Source organism: Trematomus bernacchii, unplaced genomic scaffold, assembly GCF_902827165.1.
Source record: "Trematomus bernacchii unplaced genomic scaffold, fTreBer1.1, whole genome shotgun sequence".
Lineage (NCBI taxonomy): Eukaryota > Metazoa > Chordata > Actinopteri > Perciformes > Nototheniidae > Trematomus > Trematomus bernacchii.
This window is the reverse complement of record NW_022987575.1, coordinates 978,042-999,947: the sequence shown is the minus strand read 5'-3', so window position 1 is coordinate 999,947 and position 21,906 is coordinate 978,042. Positions and strand designations below refer to the sequence as shown.

At 41.2% G+C, this 21,906-nt stretch overlaps 2 protein-coding genes across 4 annotated transcripts in view; both read left to right on the top strand.

Moving 5' to 3' along the window:
• The first annotated feature begins 638 nt into the window (after nucleotides 1-638).
• LOC117479723 (peroxisomal succinyl-coenzyme A thioesterase-like) lies at nucleotides 639-18,665 on the top strand. 2 transcript variants are annotated; one of them, XM_034126815.1, is made up of 11 exons: nucleotides 639-818; nucleotides 4,120-4,326; nucleotides 11,020-11,119; nucleotides 11,199-11,389; nucleotides 12,690-12,859; nucleotides 13,097-13,216; nucleotides 15,865-15,947; nucleotides 16,064-16,157; nucleotides 16,575-16,655; nucleotides 17,256-17,400; nucleotides 17,970-18,665. In XM_034126815.1, the coding sequence occupies exons 2-11, from the start codon at nucleotides 4,131-4,133 to the stop codon at nucleotides 18,101-18,103; spliced, it is 1,314 nt and encodes a 437-aa protein (XP_033982706.1). In that variant the 5' UTR covers nucleotides 639-818; nucleotides 4,120-4,130; the 3' UTR covers nucleotides 18,104-18,665. The 2 variants fall into 2 exon arrangements, with proteins under 2 accessions (XP_033982706.1, XP_033982705.1); XM_034126814.1 differs by having other exon boundaries at nucleotides 743-818; nucleotides 4,125-4,326; nucleotides 17,970-18,177.
• LOC117479722 (peroxisomal succinyl-coenzyme A thioesterase-like) overlaps nucleotides 645-21,906 on the top strand; it is an 85,560-nt gene continuing 64,298 nt past the window's right edge. For both annotated transcript variants that reach the window (XM_034126813.1, XM_034126812.1), the window contains exon 1: nucleotides 645-818. The gene's annotated coding sequence lies outside the window, so the exon portion shown is untranslated. The remainder of the gene's footprint in view (nucleotides 819-21,906) is intronic.

Genomic DNA, 21,906 nt, shown 5'->3' with positions numbered 1-21,906 from the left:
ACGATTAGACTCATATTTTGTTTGGTTATTATTAGTTCTGTTTGTTTATTATAGATAATGCTAATTTTCAGGTTAATGAAACATATCTCTTTGTTGTGTGTATACCTCACTTCAATTTTGGTTTTTAATGTTGTCTTCTGTGTGTACGGAAGAGGATTAGGGCCACATGAGATTATTATTATTTTTTTACCAAAAGTTAAATAGCAGTTTGAGTTCTGACTTCAAACAAAGAATTATGAGATTAAATCAAAAAATTTGGAAGGAAAAAAAAAAGGTCTGAATTCTGATTTAAAAATGTGTTTTTATGAGAAAAAAATGTAATAAATTATTTTTCAAAATTCTGACATTTTTCTCATAATTCTGAGATTAAAAAAAAAACTTTTGGTCACATCCCAATATGTGGCACTAATCCTCTTCCGTATTTGTGCATCTGTCCCCTTATCGATTTTGTTTTTTCGTTGAACAGTCTGAAAGCCATGTTTGTAAATACCTTTTTCCAATAAAGCTCTAAAAAAGATTTAAAAAAACCCTTTGTTGACTCGATGGCGCCACCTGGTGTCATTCTCGGTGTAGTGGTAGTGGGAGGAGATTAAAGCTCCACTCGGTCCTACTGAACTTAGACTCTTCATGAACTAAATCAAACCTTAAGAACAGGCTGTCTTTGTAAAGTAAAGTTCACCGTTATGTTCTGTACCAAAGATCAAACACAATGACAAGACGACACCTGGAAGCAGCTCCGAAGGTCAGTTTGCAGCCAATCATCGAGCCATGCTGCGGGTCTGAAGCGACACCGTGTTGACTTTACAGTTACATTTACGGTGAGTAAACAGATCCAGATCATCATCGTGTTTCAGCTGTTTGTCCCTTCACTAGAGGCGACTTTAATGTCTGTTTAAGTCCGATTTACTGTGCCATCGATTATCTAACGGAGAGTGCATCTGTGCAGTGGAGTGAAGTACATAGATCCATTACTCGAATATAAGTACTTGTAGAAGTGGGAGAAGTACTCAGATATTGTACTTGAGTAAAAGTAGAAGTACTCAGATCTTGTACTTGAGTAAAAGCAGAAGTACTCAGTTCTTGTACTTGAGTAAAAGTAGAAGTACCAGAGTGTAGGAATACTCTGTTACAGTAAAAGTCCTGCATTCAAAATGTTCCTCAAGTAAAAGTATAAAAGTATTATCATCAAAATATAGTTCAAGTAGCGACAGTAAAAGTAGTGATTGTGCAGATTGGTCCATTTCAGAATACTATATATGATATGTTTTATAATGATTGATATTAAAGTGTTCTCAAAGCTGGTAAAGGTGCAGCTAGTTTGAATGACTTTGTATACTGCAGGGTAGCTTGTGAATTTACTCCAGGTGGAACTAATGTCTGATTTAACACTTGATTATATTTCACATCATTCATCCATATCTGTAAAGTAACTAAAGGTATTAAATATTAAATATAGTGAAGTAAAAGTACACCATTTACCTCTAAATTGTAGTGGAGTAAAAGTACAAAGTAGCAAAAAATACTCAAGTAAAGTACAAGTATCTCAAAATTGTACTTAAGCACTTGAGTAAATATACTTTATACCACACTATGTATTTTGCCACTTACCCTTCTACAGTGGTGAAATGTAACTAAGTACATTTACTCAAGTTCTGTAATAGAAATTTTTTTAATTGATTTCTACAGAGCAACAAGTACAACATCTAATACAAAGTGTAAATGTAATGCCTGAGCTGGAAAACAATGATGGTTTACTACCTGTTTTTCTAAAATACTTAACAGAAAACTACAAATAAAGGGTTGTCATACTTCAAAAGTTTTCATGTCTAAATGTCCTCTGATTCTGTAAAGAGCCTTGTTATCTAGTAAGATCGTTAAACACCTGAACTTTTGAAAGAACATCCATAACATTCATCTGGCTGCAGCTTACAAATTATTGATCTAATTTATCATATTCCAATCACTTGTATATAGACTCTTCTTTTTCACTATTTCACAATTGTTCTATTTTTTTTGCATTTACGTCTTGCACTATTTTTTCAGTTTTTCAGTTTTATTGTGTTGCTCTGTTGGAGGAGCCTGTGACCTCAGATTTTCATTGACACACTGTAGCTATGTTTGTATGACAAAGACAAGCCTTGAACCTTGAACCTTAAACCTTGAACCTTGAACCTTGAACATACAATTTGCTTTGGCTAATTTGAAGTGTCCATTTCTAGGGTTGTTTTATGCTTTTACAGTTTAATTTTGTGTGCCAAAGGTCTGGCATGGTTACTAATGTATACAGCAGTTAGTGTACTTAGTATACTTTTAAATACCCTATAGCGTCACTTTTAATTGACAGCTGGAGTTAATGTCACATGATTTAAAACGTAAATGAGGGCCCTCTCAGAAATAAAGTGACTTTTTTTTAATTAGAAACATGAGAGGCACGAATAAAACACAGGAGGCTAAATATTTTCTGCAATTTAGAATCACATACACCTGCTGATTACATCACATTCAGTGGATTATTTTTATCATGGGATTGTAATGTCTGTAAATCAGTGCTTGTAATACATGTGTTGCTATTTTTTTCCATATATTTAAAAACACTGGTTGAGTGTGTGTGGATGTGAAAGTACCCCAGCATACCCTTAAGTTCAACTCTGGAAAAAAATGTAGAAGGTCTGAATTCTGATTTAAAAATGTGTTTTTATGAGAAAAATGTGAAATACAAGGCATTGCACATAAGACAAATTAAAAGAGTAGAAATAAACAGTTCTAAAATAGAAACATCTCAAAATAGAAATAAAACCGCATTAAAAAGTAGAAAATATACATGTTGAAATACCAATTTACAGTAAACAAGATAGATGGATGGATGGATAGATAGATAGATAGATGGATGGATAGATAGATAGATAGATAGATAGATAGATGGATAGATAGATAGATGGATGGATAGATAGATAGATGGATAGATAGATGGATGGATAGATAGATAGATGGATAGATAGATAGATGGATGGATAAATAGATAGATAGATGGATGGATAGATAGATAGATGGATGGATAGATAGATAGAAAGATATATGGATGGATGGATAGATAGATAGATGGATGGATGGATAGATAGATAGATAGATGGATGGATAGATAGATAGATGGATGGATAGATAGATAGATAGATGGATAGATAGATAGATGAATGGATAGATAGATAGATAGATAGATGGATGGATAGATAGATAGATAGATGGATAGATAGATGGATGGATAGATAGATAGATAGATAGATGGATGGATAGATAGATGAATAGATAGATAGATGGATAGATAGATAGAAAGATATATGGATGGATGGATAGATAGATAGATGGATGGATGGATAGATAGATAGATAGATGGATGGATAGATAGATAGATGGATGGATAGATAGATAGATAGATAGATGGATAGATAGATAGATGAATGGATAGATAGATAGATAGATGGATGGATAGATAGATGAATAGATAGATAGATGGATAGATAGATAGAAAGATATATGGATGGATGGATAGATAGATAGATGGATGGATGGATAGATAGATAGATAGATGGATGGATAGATAGATAGATAGATGAATGGATAGATAGATAGATAGATAGATAGATAGATAGATGGATGGATGGATAGATAGATGAATAGATAGATAGATGGATAGATAGATAGAAAGATATATGGATGGATGGATAGATAGATGGATGGATGGATGGATGGATAGATAGATAGATGGATAGATAGATAGATGGATGGATAAATAGATAGATAGATGGATGGATAGATAGATAGATGGATGGATAGATAGATAGATAGATAGATGGATGGATAGATAGATAGATGAATGGATAGATAGATAGATAGATGGATGGATAGATAGATGAATAGATAGATAGATGGATAGATAGATAGAAAGATATATGGATGGATGGATAGATAGATGGATGGATGGATGGATAGATAGATAGATAGATAGATGGATGGATAGATATATGGATAGATAGATAGATACAAATGAATAATTGGAATCAAAATTGGCATCTATCCTTTCTGACATTTTTAGTAACATTTTCTGGTTATTTTGTCTGTCAGCTCAGTTCAGAATGAGCATGAAGCCGCTTTGTGTGAAGCTGTCGGTCCAGCCGTCCAGAGGGCTTGTGGATGAGAAGTTCACCGTCTTGGTACAGAACCTCCTCCCTGGGTTCCAGCTGACCGTCCACGCCCTCCACCAGTGTGAAGACGGACACAGCTGGGAGGCTTTTGCTCACTACACCACCGACGCCACCGGGACTGTGAACGGTAAGACCCTTGTTGGGAAAATAGTGAATGTACTCTTCAATATCAGAGTCCACATGATAACAAAGGTATCCCAACTGTAGCTGTGTACATGACAGGATGTATGATTACCTAGAAGAGCATCAGGACTGTTTTAGGCATATGATAGCTATGTGATGAACATGATGATTCAGCCTCTATGGAGATAGACATATGACAAGCATGATCATTTCTGACGTGGAGCTAATCTGAACTAAACATTGAATACTGCTTTCTATTCCTCCATCTTGTGACTGTGTAACTCCCTCTCTTGGATATCAGCATGTGAAGGACACTGTTCAGGAACTAGTTGATGCTCTGTATGTGATGACATTCTTGCAAGGATCATAAATACATGGATTCTGAGATTGAAGCTCAAGCCGGTTGCGAGTGATATTTTTCAAACAACCCTCAAAAAATCTGTAAAATTAATTTAGAAAATGTTGGTGAAGTTTGTGTCATGGGAATGGGATGTTATCAACAGTGAGTCGGCCATCTTTGGAGGATTTCAGCGTCCGTTAAAAGCATTAACCAGTTCAGCTTAAATCTTTTTGCCATGGTCAGTAAGCACTGTTGTGTTGTTGGATGTGACAGTCAATCCCACATCCAAAACAATAAAAAGTACCATGAGATTACATTTCATTCTTTTTCCAACATGGAAACTTAACGGTGGGGAGGTAGTGAACATCAGCAAAAGACGCAGAATGCGTTGGGTTGCAGCCAACTGATGACTTTTAACTTCAAATGTCAAAATGAATTGCAGAACCTCAGTTGGAAAAACCACTACACAGGGGATACGCTTTTCAACATGGAATATCAAAGAATACAGTAATGTACCAGTAGATAAATTACACATGAAAAACTAACTTTTTTTTACCATCCGGTTAGCACAACATTAGCCGTCTTACTTTAGTACAGATACAATTGGTCATTGGGTCTGTAGGTCCTGTACCCACCTGTTGTAAATTGGACATGGTCCTCCAAATATCTAAGGTTTATAAATTCCCAAAAGGTGCAGGCGCTAATTCTAAACACCAGATATCACTAACAGTGATCGGATCATTCTTCTCTTACCTCATAAGGATCATTGTCGTTAATTAACTTTAATAATATAATTGTCAAGTTCTGATTGGGTTTGGTTGATTGACTGATTGACTCCTGCCTAAACTTGAAAATGGCCTGTTCACTCCAAAAGGACAACTCAGTCTTGACTCTTTCCTTTTTATTTGACATCATGTAGAGTTATTTTAGCTTCATGCAGCTTCATTTAGCTTCCATGTTGCATCATTTAGACGTTTTAGGTTGAAAACCTTTAAAAAAAAAACACAAAACACACTTTCATTAATTTAGGCAAATAAAACATCCATCCATCCATCTTCTCCCGCTTATCCGTGGTCGGGTCGCGGAGGTAGCAGTTCCAGCAGAGAGCCCCAAACGTTCCTTTCCCCTCATCAACCAGCTCTGACTGGGAGATCCCAAGGCGCTGCCAGGCCAGCGAAGAGATATAATCCCTCCACCTGGTCCTAGGTCTACCCCTCGGTCTCCTCCAAGCTGGACGTGCCAGGAACACCTCCCTAGGGAGGCGCCCAGGTGGCATCCTTACTAGGTGCCTGAACCACCTCAACTGGCTCCTTTCGGAGCGAAGGAGGAGCGGTTCAACTCCGAGTCCCTCCCGGATGACTGAACTTCTCACCTTAAGGCCCTGACACACCAGGCAGTCACCAGAGAACTCGCCGACACCCGACACCGACAGTTCCATCGACGAGTTCTCCTGCATATTGGCCGTGTGTCGCACTGGAAATCACCGCAAAGACTTCAGCCGAGCACGTACGAACTGCGCATGCGTGAGTGGCAATAACTCTCCTTACCAGCAGGCGGCGGTAGTGTGTATTCGTCATTCAAAATAGGCAACAACCGGAAGACAGAGAAGAAGAACAGACTGATATAAACAAACAAATAGCGTGTGCGTTCCATTTTCACTCTCGTCTACGGTGGCCCGGAAGTGCAAGACACCACAGCATTTCACAAAACACCACAGCATTTCAGAAAACACAACAGCATTTCAGAAAACACAACAGCATTTCAGAAAACGCAACAGCATTTCAGAAAACGCCGCAGCATTTCACAAAACGCCGCAGCATTTCACAAAACGCCGCAGCATTTCACAAAACGCCGCAGCATTTCACATTGGACGGAAAGGGTATTCCTTTAGGTAGAACACTTCTTGTTTGTGATTGGACAGAGCCAGCCAGAGAAGCACTGCTGTGATTGGTTGTTTTTGCTGACAGTCAAGAAATGACGCTTCGTGATTGGTCAGCACCCGAGCGCAACATGTCCCAACACATCAACCGTTAGCTGTTAGCACACACTCAGAGCTCACAGCTCCTCATATCTGTTCAGAAACGGGACAAAAGTTAAACAAGTACAAACCATAGACTGTCTATGTCATGGCGAATACAGTCGCTGCTTTATTTATGTCTGTATGACGCTGTTGTGAGTGTGGACGGAGCAGCTACAGGTTAGTTTAGCCTGATCGATCCGCCCCCTCTCCAGCACGTCTTGTTTGAATGACAGGAGTAAACACTGACAGCTGCGGTGAAACTCGACAACAAAATGAACATATTGACCATGATTTAATTGTAATACACGTTTCAAAGTGATGCCGAAGTAACTACATACTGATACCGGTTAGTAAAAACCATGAATTAATGCTTTGTCAAGTCTGCAGACAAGACGGCAGGCGAAAAGCTTTTAAAATGCGTGTTTTCTGAATGGAATCGGATCCATCAGGCTAAACTAACCTGTAGCTGCTCCGTCCACACTCACAACAGCGTCATACAGACATAAATAAAGCAGCGACTGTATTCGCCATGACATATACAGTCTATGGTTTGTACTTGTTTAACTTTTGTCCCGTTTCTGAACAGTTATGAGGAGCTGTGAGCTCTGAGTGTGTGCTAACAGCTAACGGCTGATGTGTTGGGACATATAGCTGTTAGCACACACTCAGAGCTCACAGCTCCTCATATCTGTTCAGAAACTGGACAAAAGTTAAACATGTACAAACCACAGAGTGTCTATGTCATGGCGAATACAGTCGCTGCTTTATTTATGTCTGTATGACGCTGTTGTGAGTGTGGACGGAGCAGCTACAGGTTAGTTTAGCCTGATGGATTCCATTCCATTCAGAAAACACGCATTTTAAAAGCTTTTCACCTGCCGTCTTGTCTGCAGACTTGTCAAAGCATTAATTCATGGTTTTTACTAACCGGTATCAGTATGTAGTTACTTCGGCATGACTTTGAAACGTGTATTACAATTAAATCACGGTCAATATGTTCATTTTGTTGTAGTTGGTATCTCCCATAGGATTTACATGGAGATACGCCCCGCCCCCTCTCCAGCGCGTCTTGTTTGAATGACAGGAGCAAACACAGCTGACAGCCGCCGTGAAACTCGAGCGATTAGAGCGATGCGAATATTGGGTAGTCTACCATAGTATTTACATGGAGATAAGCCACTTAAAAACCATGAATTAATAAAGCATTAATTCATGTTTTTTTCGCATCGCTCTAATCGCTCGAGTTTCACCGCAGCTGTCAGTGTTTACTCCTGTCATTCAAACAAGACGTGCTGGAGAGGGGGCGGATCGATCAGGCTAAACTAACCTGTAGCTGCTCCGTCCACACTCACAACAGCGTCATACAGACATAAATAAAGCAGCGACTGTATTCGCCATGACATAGACAGTCTGTGGTTTGTACTTGTTTAACTTTTGTCCAGTTTCTGAACAGATATGAGGAGCTGTGAGCTCTGAGTGTGTGCTAACAGCTAACGGTTGATGTGTTGGGACCATAGACTGTATATGACATGTTGCGCTGTCGGGTGCTGACCGATCACGAAGCGTCATTTCTTGACTGGCAGCAAAAACAACCAATCACAGCAGTGCTTCTCTGGCTGGCTCTGTCCAATCACAAACAAGAAGTGTTCTCCCTAAAGGAATACCCTTTCCGTCCAATGTGAAATGCTGTGGTGTTTTCTGAAATGCTGTTGTGTTTTCTGAAATGGTGTAGCGTTTTTTGAAATGCTGCGGCGTTTTCTGAAATGCTGTGGCGTTTTCTGAAATGCTGTAGTGTTTTCTGAAATGCTGTAGTGTTTTCTGAAATGCTGTGGTGTTTTCTGAAATGCTGTAGTGTTTTCTGAAATGCTGTGGTGTTTTCTGAAATGCTGTTGTGTTTTCTGAAATGCTGTGGTGTTTTCTGAAATGCTGTGGTGTTTTATGAAATGCTGTGGTGTTTTATGAAATGCTGTGGTGTCTTGCACTTCCGGGCCACCGTACTCGTCCATCGAAAACATGTTTTAGAATATAAAAATACATGAATGATGAAATGAGCACATAAAGTGCAGACATACTATAAAATCACAGTTAATAGACCTGCAGCTGATGATCGCAGTGTTCTGGCGGGTGTGTAGTTTATTGAGTCAGCAATGTAATAATGGCCACTTCTTGCTAAATGTACGATGAGATGAAAAACCGGACTTGACCAAACAAATCACAGAGCTCTCAGCAGAGGACAGCCGGGGACGCTCCCGCCGATATCAGAGATGTCCCTGCTATGTGTGGGAGGTAAGAGAGGACATTTAAGGGCTATGTTTGATGTCTTTAAGTATCACCTGCTGGTGTTTAGCTGCTGTCTTGTGCCTTAAATCATTTGTTTACGTCCCTCACTTCCGTTTCGCTTCTCATTTGCTAGCTGAACAGCTGATCATAGAATAGAATAGAATAGAATAGAATAGGGAGGGATGAAACCCTCTTTAATGGTCACACATGCAGAGCACACAGCACACACAGTGAAATTTGGCCTCTGCTTTTAACCCATCCTAGTACAAGGAGTCTAGTACTAGGAGCAGTGGGCAGCTATTGTACAGCGCCCGGGGAGCAATGGGAGTGGGGGGGAAGGGGGGTGTCCGGTGCCTTGCTCAAGGGCACCACGGCAGGGCAGGAGGTGAACTGGGACCTCTCCAAGTAGAAGTCCACACTCCATATTTAGGTCTGGTCGGGGGATTTAGGTCTGATCAGAGTGGTTTCTTGGCCCGATAGCTTGTGTCGACCGTGAAAAGCCACATAAGGCGTGTCACGGCCGAGGGTTCGGGACACACCAAATTGACTTTGGGCGACAAGGAACCCGTTTTCGCCCAACAACGCAAGACGGCCGATATCGGCCTGGTGTGTAGGGGCCTTTATCCCTAAGGGAGACGTCAGCCACCCTGCGGAGAAAACCCATCTCGGCCGCTTGTATCCGCAATCTCGTTCTTTCGGTCATGACCCATCCTTCATGACCATAGGTGAGGGTAGGAACGAAAATGGCCCGGTAGACAGAGATCTTTGCCTTCTGGATCAGCTCTCTTTTCGTCACAACGGTGCAGTAAAGCGACTGCAGTACCGCTCCCGCTGCTTGAACTCCTTCACTTGGGGTAAATAAAACATTTAAATGAAAATCACGCCATACTTAAACATGCACTTTCATTTCTGCTCTATGGTTTTAAATGTAAATCAAGTGACAATTAAACTTAACATTTCATGTCAAAAGCAAATTCATCTCAACAAATTAAATTAATTCCAGTTTCTTATATTTTAGGTTAATACTTTGTAAGACTAACTAAAAATAATAATGAAATTCAATGTTTTTCATCAAACATATCTTCAAACCAGATAAATATATTTAAAAATATTACCAGCAGTGTCTTTGGGTGAATCCTTGAGTCAATCCTCTCCTCTCTGCCACTCACAGTGAATTGTTTCTGTCTTTTGTCCTGAGAGTGTGCATCTCCAGGTGCTTTGCATCAGGCTCATTGGGTGTTTCTCAATCGCGAGTACGCTTGCTTGGTAGCACATGTCTGCCGAGCATCTTGCTTCAGAAGCGAGTCAAGAATACTTCCTGGTATTCGGAAAACGAAGTGTGGAACACGCTAGCAAGTGTGCAGGTGTGCGTCATATGAGAGGCCCCGCCTTACATCTTCCGCCACAGATTTGGGGAAATTGGTCCGTGCGCAAAGCATTGTGGGGATTTTAAGACCGCGGAGTCTACACATGTGCAGCCTCGATATTTCTCCAAACGGAGTACGCCGGGCTCGGTAGATTTCCAAGTATGCTGGAGATTGGAACAGTACTTCGGCGGCACTCGATGACGTAGTATGCTTGAAATAGTGGCTCTGAAGCAGCTTTACTCGCGATTGAGAAACACCCATTATATATGTGACTCAATCTCTTCTTTGAGCCACATCTCTAGTGGAACCACAGATTTTAGGCTCCCTGTCACCACCTGCTGGACTGGAGCCAGATTTAAAATTTGCCCTTCACCGTTTTTATCAGATATTATTATCTCTATTTTAATACTTTCGTCTCGACAATAATACTCCTCTGCATCTGTTGGTTGTTTCTATCTAAGGGTATTTTGCACCTACTTTATTTATTTTGGATTCAAAACAGCTGACACCTGACCGTAGAAAGTTGATTGATATTGACGGCTGCCAATATTCTCCTTAACAAGATGGCCCGTTCGCCCAAGAATGCATCAAAATGCCCATTCCCTATAGTATAAAAACACATTTTCTTTTAAAGTTATGGAATTAATTGAAAACCGATTGAGAAATATTTTATGCCCTTTTACGATACAGTTTCACAGGATCCCAGTCTGGACGGGACATATTCTGGGGTTGAACCGATGGGTCTGCTGTGGAGCCTCAGACCAGTTCCAGGCAGCAAATCAGGGCTCAGGTAGGTCAACATTAGTACCAAATAATACCTATCAATACAGAATCAGTATTAGAGTTGACTCTTTCCCCTCATCCCTCAGAATGAGAAAGATGAACGTCCAGACTCCCATGGTGGTGACGATCTCGGTGTACCAGGGTCACCAGATGGAGGGCTTCTTGGATCGAGTGTCGCTGGCCAGTGTGGTGGTAGAGCGATGGTACATGGCGCCTGGCGTTCGAAGAGTCCCGATAACAGACGGCAAACTCACTGCGACCCTCTTCCTGCCCTCAGGTAGGACTGGGGGATAGTTTAAAGGTCACCTATTATGCAAAATCCACCTTTTCATGTCTTTTATACATAAGCACGTGTCCCCTCTGTGTAAAGAGATTCTGAAAGTTTCAGGAAAAAAGATTCTCTCTCTTTTTGTCCTGATCCATTTATATAAAAACCTGTCTGAAAATGAGCTGATCAGATTTTGGCCACTTTATGATGTCATAATGATTTTTTGGCTTGTGTAACCATTAGCCAATCACCCCCCCCCACTTATCACCTGAATCTCCTCCTAGAGCAGACATGTTTTGTATATATCTATACATCCTCCCCTCTGTCATGAACCTTGGAGTGACCTTCACTAGCACTTTTAAATTCGACAAGCAGGTCAGCACCGTAGTCAAATCCTGCTTTTTTAAAAATAAGACTATTGGCCAAAACCAAGTCGTATTTATCTTTTAATGACTTAGAAAGGGTTATTAACGCCTTTGTTACCTCAAGACTGGACTATTGCAACGCTCTGTATGTGGGTATGGACCAGGCCTCAATTAAACGCCTGCAGCTAGTCCAAAACGCAGCTGCACGTTTGCTGACTGGCCACAAAAAGCGTGACCACATCACCCCAATTCTGGCCTCACTACACTGGCTTCCAGTTCGGTTCAGAATTGATTTTAAAATCCTTTTATTTGTTTTTAAAGCACTAAATGGGCTGGCTCCGGCCTATATAGCTGAACTCCTCCAGCGCTACACCCCAGCCAGAGCTTTAAGGTCTGCTGACCAGCTGCTGCTGGTAGTGCCCAAGACCAGGCTTAAAACCCGAGGGCACCGAGCCTTCGCAGCAGCTGGCCCTAGGCTCTGGAACACTCTGCCCCTCCATGTGAGGTCGGCCCAGACCCTAGGGGTTTTTAAATCTACACTAAAAACACACTTCTTCTCTCTGGCCTTCTAGTTAGAGCGGAGCACGACTCCTGACTTTTCCTTGTGGTTTTTTTTCATATATATTGTCTTTTATTGTGATTGTAGTAATGTGTTTTTATTACATGTACAGCAGAAATCGCTTTTAAATGTGTTTTATAAATAAAACTTGATTTGATTTTGATTTGATCTGAGACCTATTGATGAAAAACAGTATAATAGGGGACCTTTAAGGGAAGTGTCCTCTGGGGGGAGTTTAGAGGGGACAAGGTTCAAGGCCTTGAATTGAATCAAATTATATCGTGGAAGACTTTGTGATATCAGCAAATATCATATCATTGTCCGAAGAATCAAGATAATATTGTATCCATTCTGATTTGTCTTTGGTATCTTGACTCGTCTGAAGGAGCTGGTCCTTTCCCCGGACTCTTGGACCTTTGGGGGGGAGGAGGGAAGTTGGTGGAGTACCGGGCAGCGCTGCTGGCCTCCCACGGCATCGCCTCGATGGCCCTCGACTACCTCACACCTCAAATCACTAAGGAAACTGGGAAAATGGTGGACAATGATTACTTTGAGGTAAACCAGATGAGCTTCTACCGAAAAATACAGTTTTTTAAACTCCCAAGAACATGAACATCTCATTGCAGTTGCGTTTGTGTCCATCTGAAAGTTATATTTACTCTTAATAAGATGTACAAAAGCTTTATCCTCAACAACAGTGAGGGAAATCTGTGTATATACATGTAATTTTAAAGCATACAGTTCTACATCAACAATGTATGAATGTATTGTTGACATATTTTCCTTCTGCAGACGGCCTATAGAGTTCTGAAGCAGCATCCTCAGATCCTCGGCAGCAGGATCGCCATGTTGGGTCTTTCCTTTGGCACCAGTGTCACTCTCAGAATGGCTGTTTACTCCCAGGATGTAAAGGTAGGACCAGCTTAGTGACTTTCATCATATTGACGCAGATTTTTACAATTTGTTGTATTTAGTCTGTTAATTTCACAGAAACTGCATACCGTCAATGTACGTCAACTATAAGAGCTTGTCTCTACCACGGAAGTGCTAAGATTGTTATCATGTTGAACAACACTATCTTTTAAAACGTTTTTCTTCACTTGTCACTGTATGGGGTCTTTGGCTGAAGTCGAATAGTCCATTTAGCTTAGGAACCTTCCTAACGGAGTGAAATGACCCGGAAGTCCCTCAGTGGCAGCCATGACAAGTGCCGTTCGAATTCTCTAGATGATAGGAAAGGAGGTTTCAAACTTCCTTTATAACCTCCTTTAGCTTAGGAACCACTGGACCTCCCTCACCGAAAGGAGAGGAGAAAATGCTGCCCCACAATGCCTTGCAGCCGCAGCATTTGCCGTCACACAACAGTCGGCCGTTCACGGAAACAACCGATTATGACCGATAAATTATATCATGAAAGTTACGGTGCTTATTAAGCATTTTAAAACGTATGTGGTAAGTTGCCAAAGTGCTTTGTTTTGAACGTTCATCAGTATTATAATCAAAAAGAGAAATATGAACGTTAGTTTTTACTGAAATGATCAAATAAAGTCAACATGTCACAGTCCTTACTGAGCTGTGTGGGGTTTGTTCAACTTTTAAAAGATGTTTGAATGGTGATATACACAGTGATAGATGTTAAGGACTAACGTTTATAATAAATACATTTGTATTGATTTTAAGATCTTTTCATAGTTCATACAATCATACGTATTGGGATCATTTGTATTAATGTGGACCGGAGGGAGAGGGTGACGAGCATAAGTTTCACTTTCCTTTTTTATTTCAATTCCAACTTTGGTCATCATGAAGAATACGTTTCTCTGTTGTCCACGTTCATAAAGCATAAAACAACAGCATCAAAGCACGGTGCAGAGTCTCTAGATGAGTTTACAGTAGTCCCTCGTTCTTATTAAACATCCATGTTGTAGTCCGCTGTATAGAAAACTGTAGTTTCCATAGTTTCCCCACAGCAGCAGACGCACATTTATGACCTCCGCTGGCGCATCATAAACACGTCGGATAGTGAAAGTGCAGTCGGATTCTCTAAAGTACCGCAGTCTCTTCTCCTAAGTCCTTTTGAATTCTCCTACCCACTATCCCTTAACCCCATGACGTTTCACTCAGAGGTCAAGGAATAGACGATAGGGTTAGACGTTAGGAGCTGATTTTTGGATTATCCGACCGCAACCCTAGACTTTAGGGTTGAAGATAAGGGTTGAACCAAGTTGAACCAAGTGCAAACTAACTCTAGCTTCAACGCGTAACTGGAACAGAACTAATTTTTGTGGATGGGTAAAAGGCCCTCTCAAATGCCATCTGACACAGCTCTGTTCACTTGACCCCCCTACAAAGGAGGGGGGCGAGGCACGAGCGTCATGTTACTATGCTGTTACCATGCTGTTACCATGCTGTTACCATGCCACGCAACCTCTCATTCCCCTGATAGGTGGAGAGTTGCCCATATAGGCGGAGCACCCCATTTCTGACGTCAGAACAATTTCAAATCTGTATCAGTCTGTATCAGCTCCGTTGCAGCCCCGTTTTTAGAGATTTGGGTATGGAGGAAAAGAGAGAGGGTTGTGTTTTCTGACACTTGGTGGGTTCCCTGACACACCGGGGACACATATTCATGTATAAAAGACGTACAAAAGTGCATTTTGCATGATAGGTCCCCTTTAAGCTTTTGAAAACACTGGAATTACACTAGTTTTTCTTCTGTAGTAGCCAGCCAGCTCTATAAACATCCTGACCTCTTTTCTTTTTGGTTTGTGCTAGCCCAAATACCTTAGCCCCCTTTGCCCAACTGCACCCTTCGCTAGGTTGGCTCCATTTGGTCCATATGCTGCTTCGACGTCTCAACAACAACCTGAATGGAAGTGCTACAAATGAGTAACAACTGTACGGAGTGGAATAAGGCCTAGCTGATCCAGGAAAGTTTCAACTCGGGCCATCAGATAAGCATTGAATGTATGCTTATCTGATGGCCTTATTGATAGTCAACACAGAACCAAGTTGACCTAACAGACTTGCGTACCAGCACAATGGTCACTGTTGGACTCTTCTGCTACCCTTCATTCTAGATTAGCTTGAAGCTCTTCCTGAACACTTTTCCTCTTGTGTTCATGCAGCTGATAGTGGAGTGAACGCATTGTGTTGCCCGGGTCATTTCTATGTCGTGTTGTTTGGGAGTCACATATCGGAAAACTGCCTTTGCAACAAAAAAAAACGTCTGCTTTCTGGCCCGGTGAGAGATTGTTGTCACAACAAACGGGGACTGATTTATCAGTTTTTGTTAGCTCCAGTTCCAACTGATCTCTCTCTCCATCACCATAGAGGGGAAAGTCCTCCTAAGGACCGAACAAAAAGAAAAAAGTCAATGTAGTCCACCAGGTCTGGAGGTCGCTCCGTGGATAAAAAGCATCCCGTAGTACCCGCAAGAGATCAGAACCATCATGTATTATCCTACCGATTTCCTGATTTTGTCCAGCTGTCTGATCTGTGTTTGTATGTGTGTGTCTGAATGTGTGTGTGTGTGTGTCTATGTGTGCGTTGTCTCCTAGCTCAGCTGTGCAGTGTGTATCAGTGGGAGTCATGTGCAGCCGATTGGTGGAAGTGTGGAACAAATACTGGCTTACTTTAACGGGTAAGTTAATCTTCTTTCTGTTATCTTTATGCCTTTCTTTTTCTCTATAGAATGACCTGCAGATCATATTTTCATATTGCCACCATCAAGACAACTTATTTTGTTTTTTAAATCAGAAACGCTGATAAGACTCGCTTTGACGAGAATAACCAAGTAATCTGGAGAGATTTGCCGCTGCCCATCCCGACAGACCCCTCACTAAAAGTGGACGTGAGTACCATCAATTGTTCTGTTATTTTTTTACAAACTGTGTACTATATAAAAGGGCCTTTTTGTGTTCATTTTCAGGTTCATATTAGTATGTATTGTCTCTCCTGTGACATGTCTCCATGCTTCAATGTTCAAAAAGCTCTTTATTTTTCTCATACTGCCTGTGCTGCAGCACCTCTTTTCACCCTCTGTCTGAAACCAGAGCCCAGTCTGCTCTGTGGAGTGTGTGGGAAATACACTTAGGGAATGTAGCCTTTGCAGACCACCAACATGCACAACAACCTTTATAACTCCCTACAGGAAAGGGAAAAGCCCAGAAAGCACAACAGGGCCCTTTTTCAAAGCTAAAGCTATGTAGATAATGTCATACTTCTATATTTACAATCTGAAACGCTGCTGCTGTTTGTCTCTGAGCAGATGGGACGACTGCAGTGTCCTCTGCTGCTCGTTGTAGGTGAGGACGATCAGAAATGGCCCGCCCACGAGTGTGCAATGGACGTGAGTTAATCAACATGACATGAAACACTGAAAACATGGATATGATACATGAACAACCCATTTTTGTATCCTAGTTTTTTGCCATGTACATTTCATTAAATCTCATTATGTTTTAAAACATATACATATATATATATACATATATATATATATCAAGGATCAAACTGGTGTAATAGTTTTTACTCTCTTTTTCCAACCAAATTTAAACCCATTTATGTTTTTCTCTTCTCGGACCAAATGTTTTTCGTTTTGTTAATAAGCTGGCATAATATTTCACTAAGATCTCGTTCAAAACAGGGCATTGTGAGCGGACTGAAATATTTGCAGGATAATTTTGTGGACTTGCACGGCTCTATACGTTATCATAGTACTTGCTTTTAATTGTGGGTCATCATTATTATTTAACAGTGAGCACATGCAACCTTTTTATTTAGTTGAAGCTTATCATTATATTATTGATGGTCATTGGAGGCAGTGTGGCCCGAGATATACAGTTAAGAGATGATGGCAACAGAAACAATAGAAGAAGTAAAAAAAAAAAGGTTGTGAGATGATCTAAGACATATGAGATTATTATGTGTTTAACTTCCTGTTTTGCAGATGAAAGAGATGATGGAGCGGGCGGGGAACAGCCACCTTCTGACTGTCCTCTCCTATAAGAATGCCGGTCACCTGATCGAACCTCCATTCATGCCGTTCGCCCGAGCCAGCACCTTCAAAACGGTCGCGAACCCACCAACCAAGGGTAGGATACGATAATACTTGAATGGTCAGATCAAGTCTGAAATGTGACTTGCATCACAGCAGCTCCATGTGTAACATCAACAGACAAATATCAAGACACAATGCATGAAAAAAACAAACCATTTAACATAACAGCACAATCACTGAGAGAAAACATGCTCAAAGACCCTTTAGCGTGCATTTCATCTGGCTCTGTATTTACTGAGAGGATTGACTGGAGCACAAAGTATGCTTCAGTCTGACTTTATTGAATCGTGGGACCCTGTATCTCCCATTAGATGGTAGCAGTTCATATTTTCTGTTCAGAACATGGTTTGTGTCCGAGATGATGTTGTTGGACAGCCTTATTAAGTTGTTATGAAAGGCTGAGTCATAAAGTCTATAACAGGGTTGACCAACAATCTTTGAGCATATTTTTAACAGGTGGAGCTGTTTTGATTTTAAAGCTGTTGACAAACACTTGTACCAGGTAGTATTGCAGTACTGTATTTCTCAGTGAATCAAAGTTAGGGTGCTTACATTTAGGACTTTGAGTTTTGACTGTTATAGTTTAGCTTGTTGTCTTTGCAGTGATGGCTCTGTGGGGCGGAGAGCTGGTGGCACATTCTCGCGCTCAGGAAGACGCCTGGAGGAAGATGCTGGTCTTTCTGAGGGAGAATCTGTACGGCGGCATGAAACATGGTGCTTCATTCTCCAACTTGTAACCAAGACCATCCATCCATCTTCTCCTACTCATCGGTGGTCGGGTCGCGGAGGTAGCAGTTCCAGCAGAGAGCCCCAAACTTACAGAAAAACCAAACTCATCTATCTCAGTCACCGTGGTGGCCAGAGAAACAGACTCCATGCCTGCATTTGTTTTTCATGCCAGAAAAGTGACCTTTAATTGTAATTACTATACTTCATAATCAAGTTGATTACAGCTTACTGGTTGAATCAGTACAACGTATTAATCACTTGTGGTAATATTTAAGTTTATTTATATAGCCAGTGGGTGATTTTAGGGTGGATTCCATCACCCTTGTTCAAATAGAGTCCAAAATACAACCTCCATTATAGAGAGAGTAGGGGCAGAGGGGGACTCTAGTTTAATATATGTTAATCTACCTGACTCATTAATCCTCTCTGACATTTTAATTGACTGTTTTGCATGAATACGTCGTAAAATCCAGATAATGATTAGCCATTGTTGGAATTTCTGTATTTTCGAGAAGTTATTTTCTGTTTTGCCTCGTTCGGACCAAGAGTAAAATAAAAATATTTTCTGTTTTAAAATTCCTGTCTCCTGCATTTTGGTCCACCCTCTTGTCACGACCTTCGTCCTCCTACCCGTCCTTCAGAGCGTCTTCGCCCGTCTGGTCAGCCTTATGGGAGTACTGCCCCCCCTCTTACAGTGCAGACGCTTTTCTGCTTGCTCTTGCCTCTGCTTACTTTTTTATGCTGATTTTCTATTTTTCTTTTCTGAAAACTTCGAGGAGTGGCTCCTGGACATTAACTTATCACTGGGACAGTTATTCTTCGTAAATAGACGGAGGCTTTCAGCCATATTTCAAAAATTTTACGACGACCTCAGTCTTACAGTAGCGTGGGAGGACGAATAACAGGCAGAGCCCAGCGCTCTGAAATCTGTGATGCGACCGGCTGGCCTGCATTGTTATCACCCAGGAAGAGCGCCTCTTCAACCCTTCTTCATACTAGGAAATAGTCGTGGACAGCTGCTAAAGGGAGAACTACAAACAATCCTGCTAAACCACTGAGTGTGCCAATCCAGAACAGATACGCTACACTGACACAGAACCGGAGATCTCTTTCTGATGAGCTGGATAACCTGTCCTCTTCACACAGCAGGGTAAGGACCAATAGCTACTCCAAAAGTAAAAGCCTTGAGGGAAGGCTAACGACTGGGCCTGAAACTCTGATTGTGGGTGACTCTGCTGTAAGAGATGTACAAAGTCTGTGTAGTAAGAACAACACCAAAGTACTCTGTTTTCCCAAGGATATGGTCTCTGACTTGGCTGAGAAGATCCTGCATATTGGGGCTGAACATCCGACTGTGAAAAATGTGGTACTGCACATTGGAACAAATTATGTTGTGAAACAACAGTCAGAAGGGCTGAAAGAAGACTTTAAATGTGTGTTGGAAACTGTCAGCTCTCTAAATGCGGAGGTGTTCATCAGTGGCCCTCTACCGCCAGTCAGAAGAGGAGTGGAGAGATTCAGCAGATTGTTTGCACTGAACAAGTGGCTTTCAACTGCCTGTATTGACCATTCTGTACATTTTATTGACAATTTTAACTTTTTCTTGGACAGCAGACATCTTTTTAAGGCAGATGGAATTTGCCTGAACAAGTCAGGAGTACAATTGTTTATCTCCAACATAGTCAACTGCCTGCATCATCAATCTGTTCCCTCTGCCAAGGACAAGCAACAAGAGGAATCAAAACAAGAGAAAGACACAACACATTGCGCAGAAAACCATGAAGAAGTATCACTGCACTGCTTAGGAATGTTTTGATTATGGGAGACCTATGACACTAATGGACACAAAGTTTTTCATTGCATGGCCTCAGATCTACTTCATATAGTAAACAAATCTCTTCACTCAGGTGTTTTTCCACAGGCCCTGAAAACTGCAGTCATTAAACCGTTATTAAAAAAGAATAATCTAGATGCTTCAGTAATGAACAATTACAGGCCCATATCAAACCTCCCATTTTTAGGTAAAATCATTGAAGAAGTTGTTTTTCAACAGTTGAGTAATTTCTCGCATTTAAATAACTGTTTGGATGTGTTCCAGTCAGGCTTTCGTCCAAACCACAGCACTGAGACTGCTCTTGTAAAGGTCTTCAATGACATCCACTTAAACACAGACAGTGGCAGAACTTCAGTGTTAGTATTATTAGATCTCAGTGCTGCGTTTGGAACTGTTGACCACAACATATTACTAGACAGACTGGAAAACTGGGTGGGACTTTCATCAACAGTTGTAAATTGGTTTGAATCCTACTTAAAGGACAGAAACAACTTTGTTTCTATAGGTAAATACACATCTGAGTTGACAAATATGACATGTGGGGTTCCTCAAGGCTCCATCTTGGGGCCTCTTCTCTTTAACATCTACATGCTACCACTGGCTCATAATGAAAAACAACAAAATAAGTTACCATAGCTATGCGGATGACACCCACATTTACATAACCATTTCACCAGGAGACTATTCTCCAATTAAAACACTGAGTAAGTGCATTGAACAAATCAATGACTGGATGTGTCAGAACTTTCTCCAATTAAACAAAGATAAAACTGAGGTAATGGTTTTTGGAGCCAAGGCAGAACATATAAAAGTTAGCACTGAGCTTCAGTCTGCAATGTTCAAAACAACAGATGAAGCCAGAAATCTAGGTGTAGTCATGGACTCTGACCTGAGTTTCAACAGTCACATTAAAACAGTTACTAAATCAGCCTACTATCACCTAAAGAACATATCTAGGATTAAAAGACTAATGTCACAGCAGGATTTGGAAAAACTTGTCCATGCTTTTATCTTCAGTAGACTCGACTACTGTAATCGTGTCTTTACAGGTCTCACAATTTTTTTTGCAGTGTTTGATTAATTTCTGTTCTGTTTTGTCTCGTCTGGAACTAGCTTGCAATATGGTATTTTCTGTTAACAGTTCCTGTCTCCTGCATTTGTGTCCAACCTGCGCTGCTTACTGTGACAGAGAATCCAACCAACTCATGTTTGTACAGGAACAGTTTTTTCATTTCATTTCAAACCTTTATTTATCCAGGTGTTGTCACAATCTTATGAAGGACCCAAATGCAGCACTCGAGAAACCAAGGAGTATTGGTAATGTACTTTATTGGTAATACTACCAGAGCAGAGGAATACCAGCAGAACAGTATCAGCCGGATGATGTGCAGGCCGACAAACCAGAGGACAGCGGGCAGAAGGTGAGTCAGGGCCGGGCAGAGGGTCAGGGAGCAGGCGAGGCGGTCAACGTAGGTACAGGCAGGGTCAGACAGCAGGCAAGGCAGGATAGTCCAAGGACAGGCAGGATCAGGGAACAGGCAGAGCAGGCAGGTCAGGGACAGGCAGGGTCGGAACCGGGTGGGCAATCTGGTAACAAACGCGTGAAAGACTAGCATGAAGGCAAAGTACGATCTGGCAATGGGTGTGTGTCTGGTGAGGGTTTAAATACTGGCAGTAAAGCTAATGGGTGCAGAAGAGAAAGAGAGTGAGCAAAAACGTGGGTGTGGTTAACAGGTGAGACAGGTGAATGGAAAACTACTGGTGAATGATGGAGCAGACTGTGACAGGTGTATCCTATTGAGATCATTGATCTCTTTTTCAAGGGAGACCTGCTCAAGTAGGTTCCACATGAAACATTAAAACATAAACAGAACAACAAAAAGGACATCATACAGCATCATTACAGGGATTAGAATTTACATAACTATCCACATGAACAGGTACCAACAGCTTCCGATTGAGTAGCATCCAACCGAG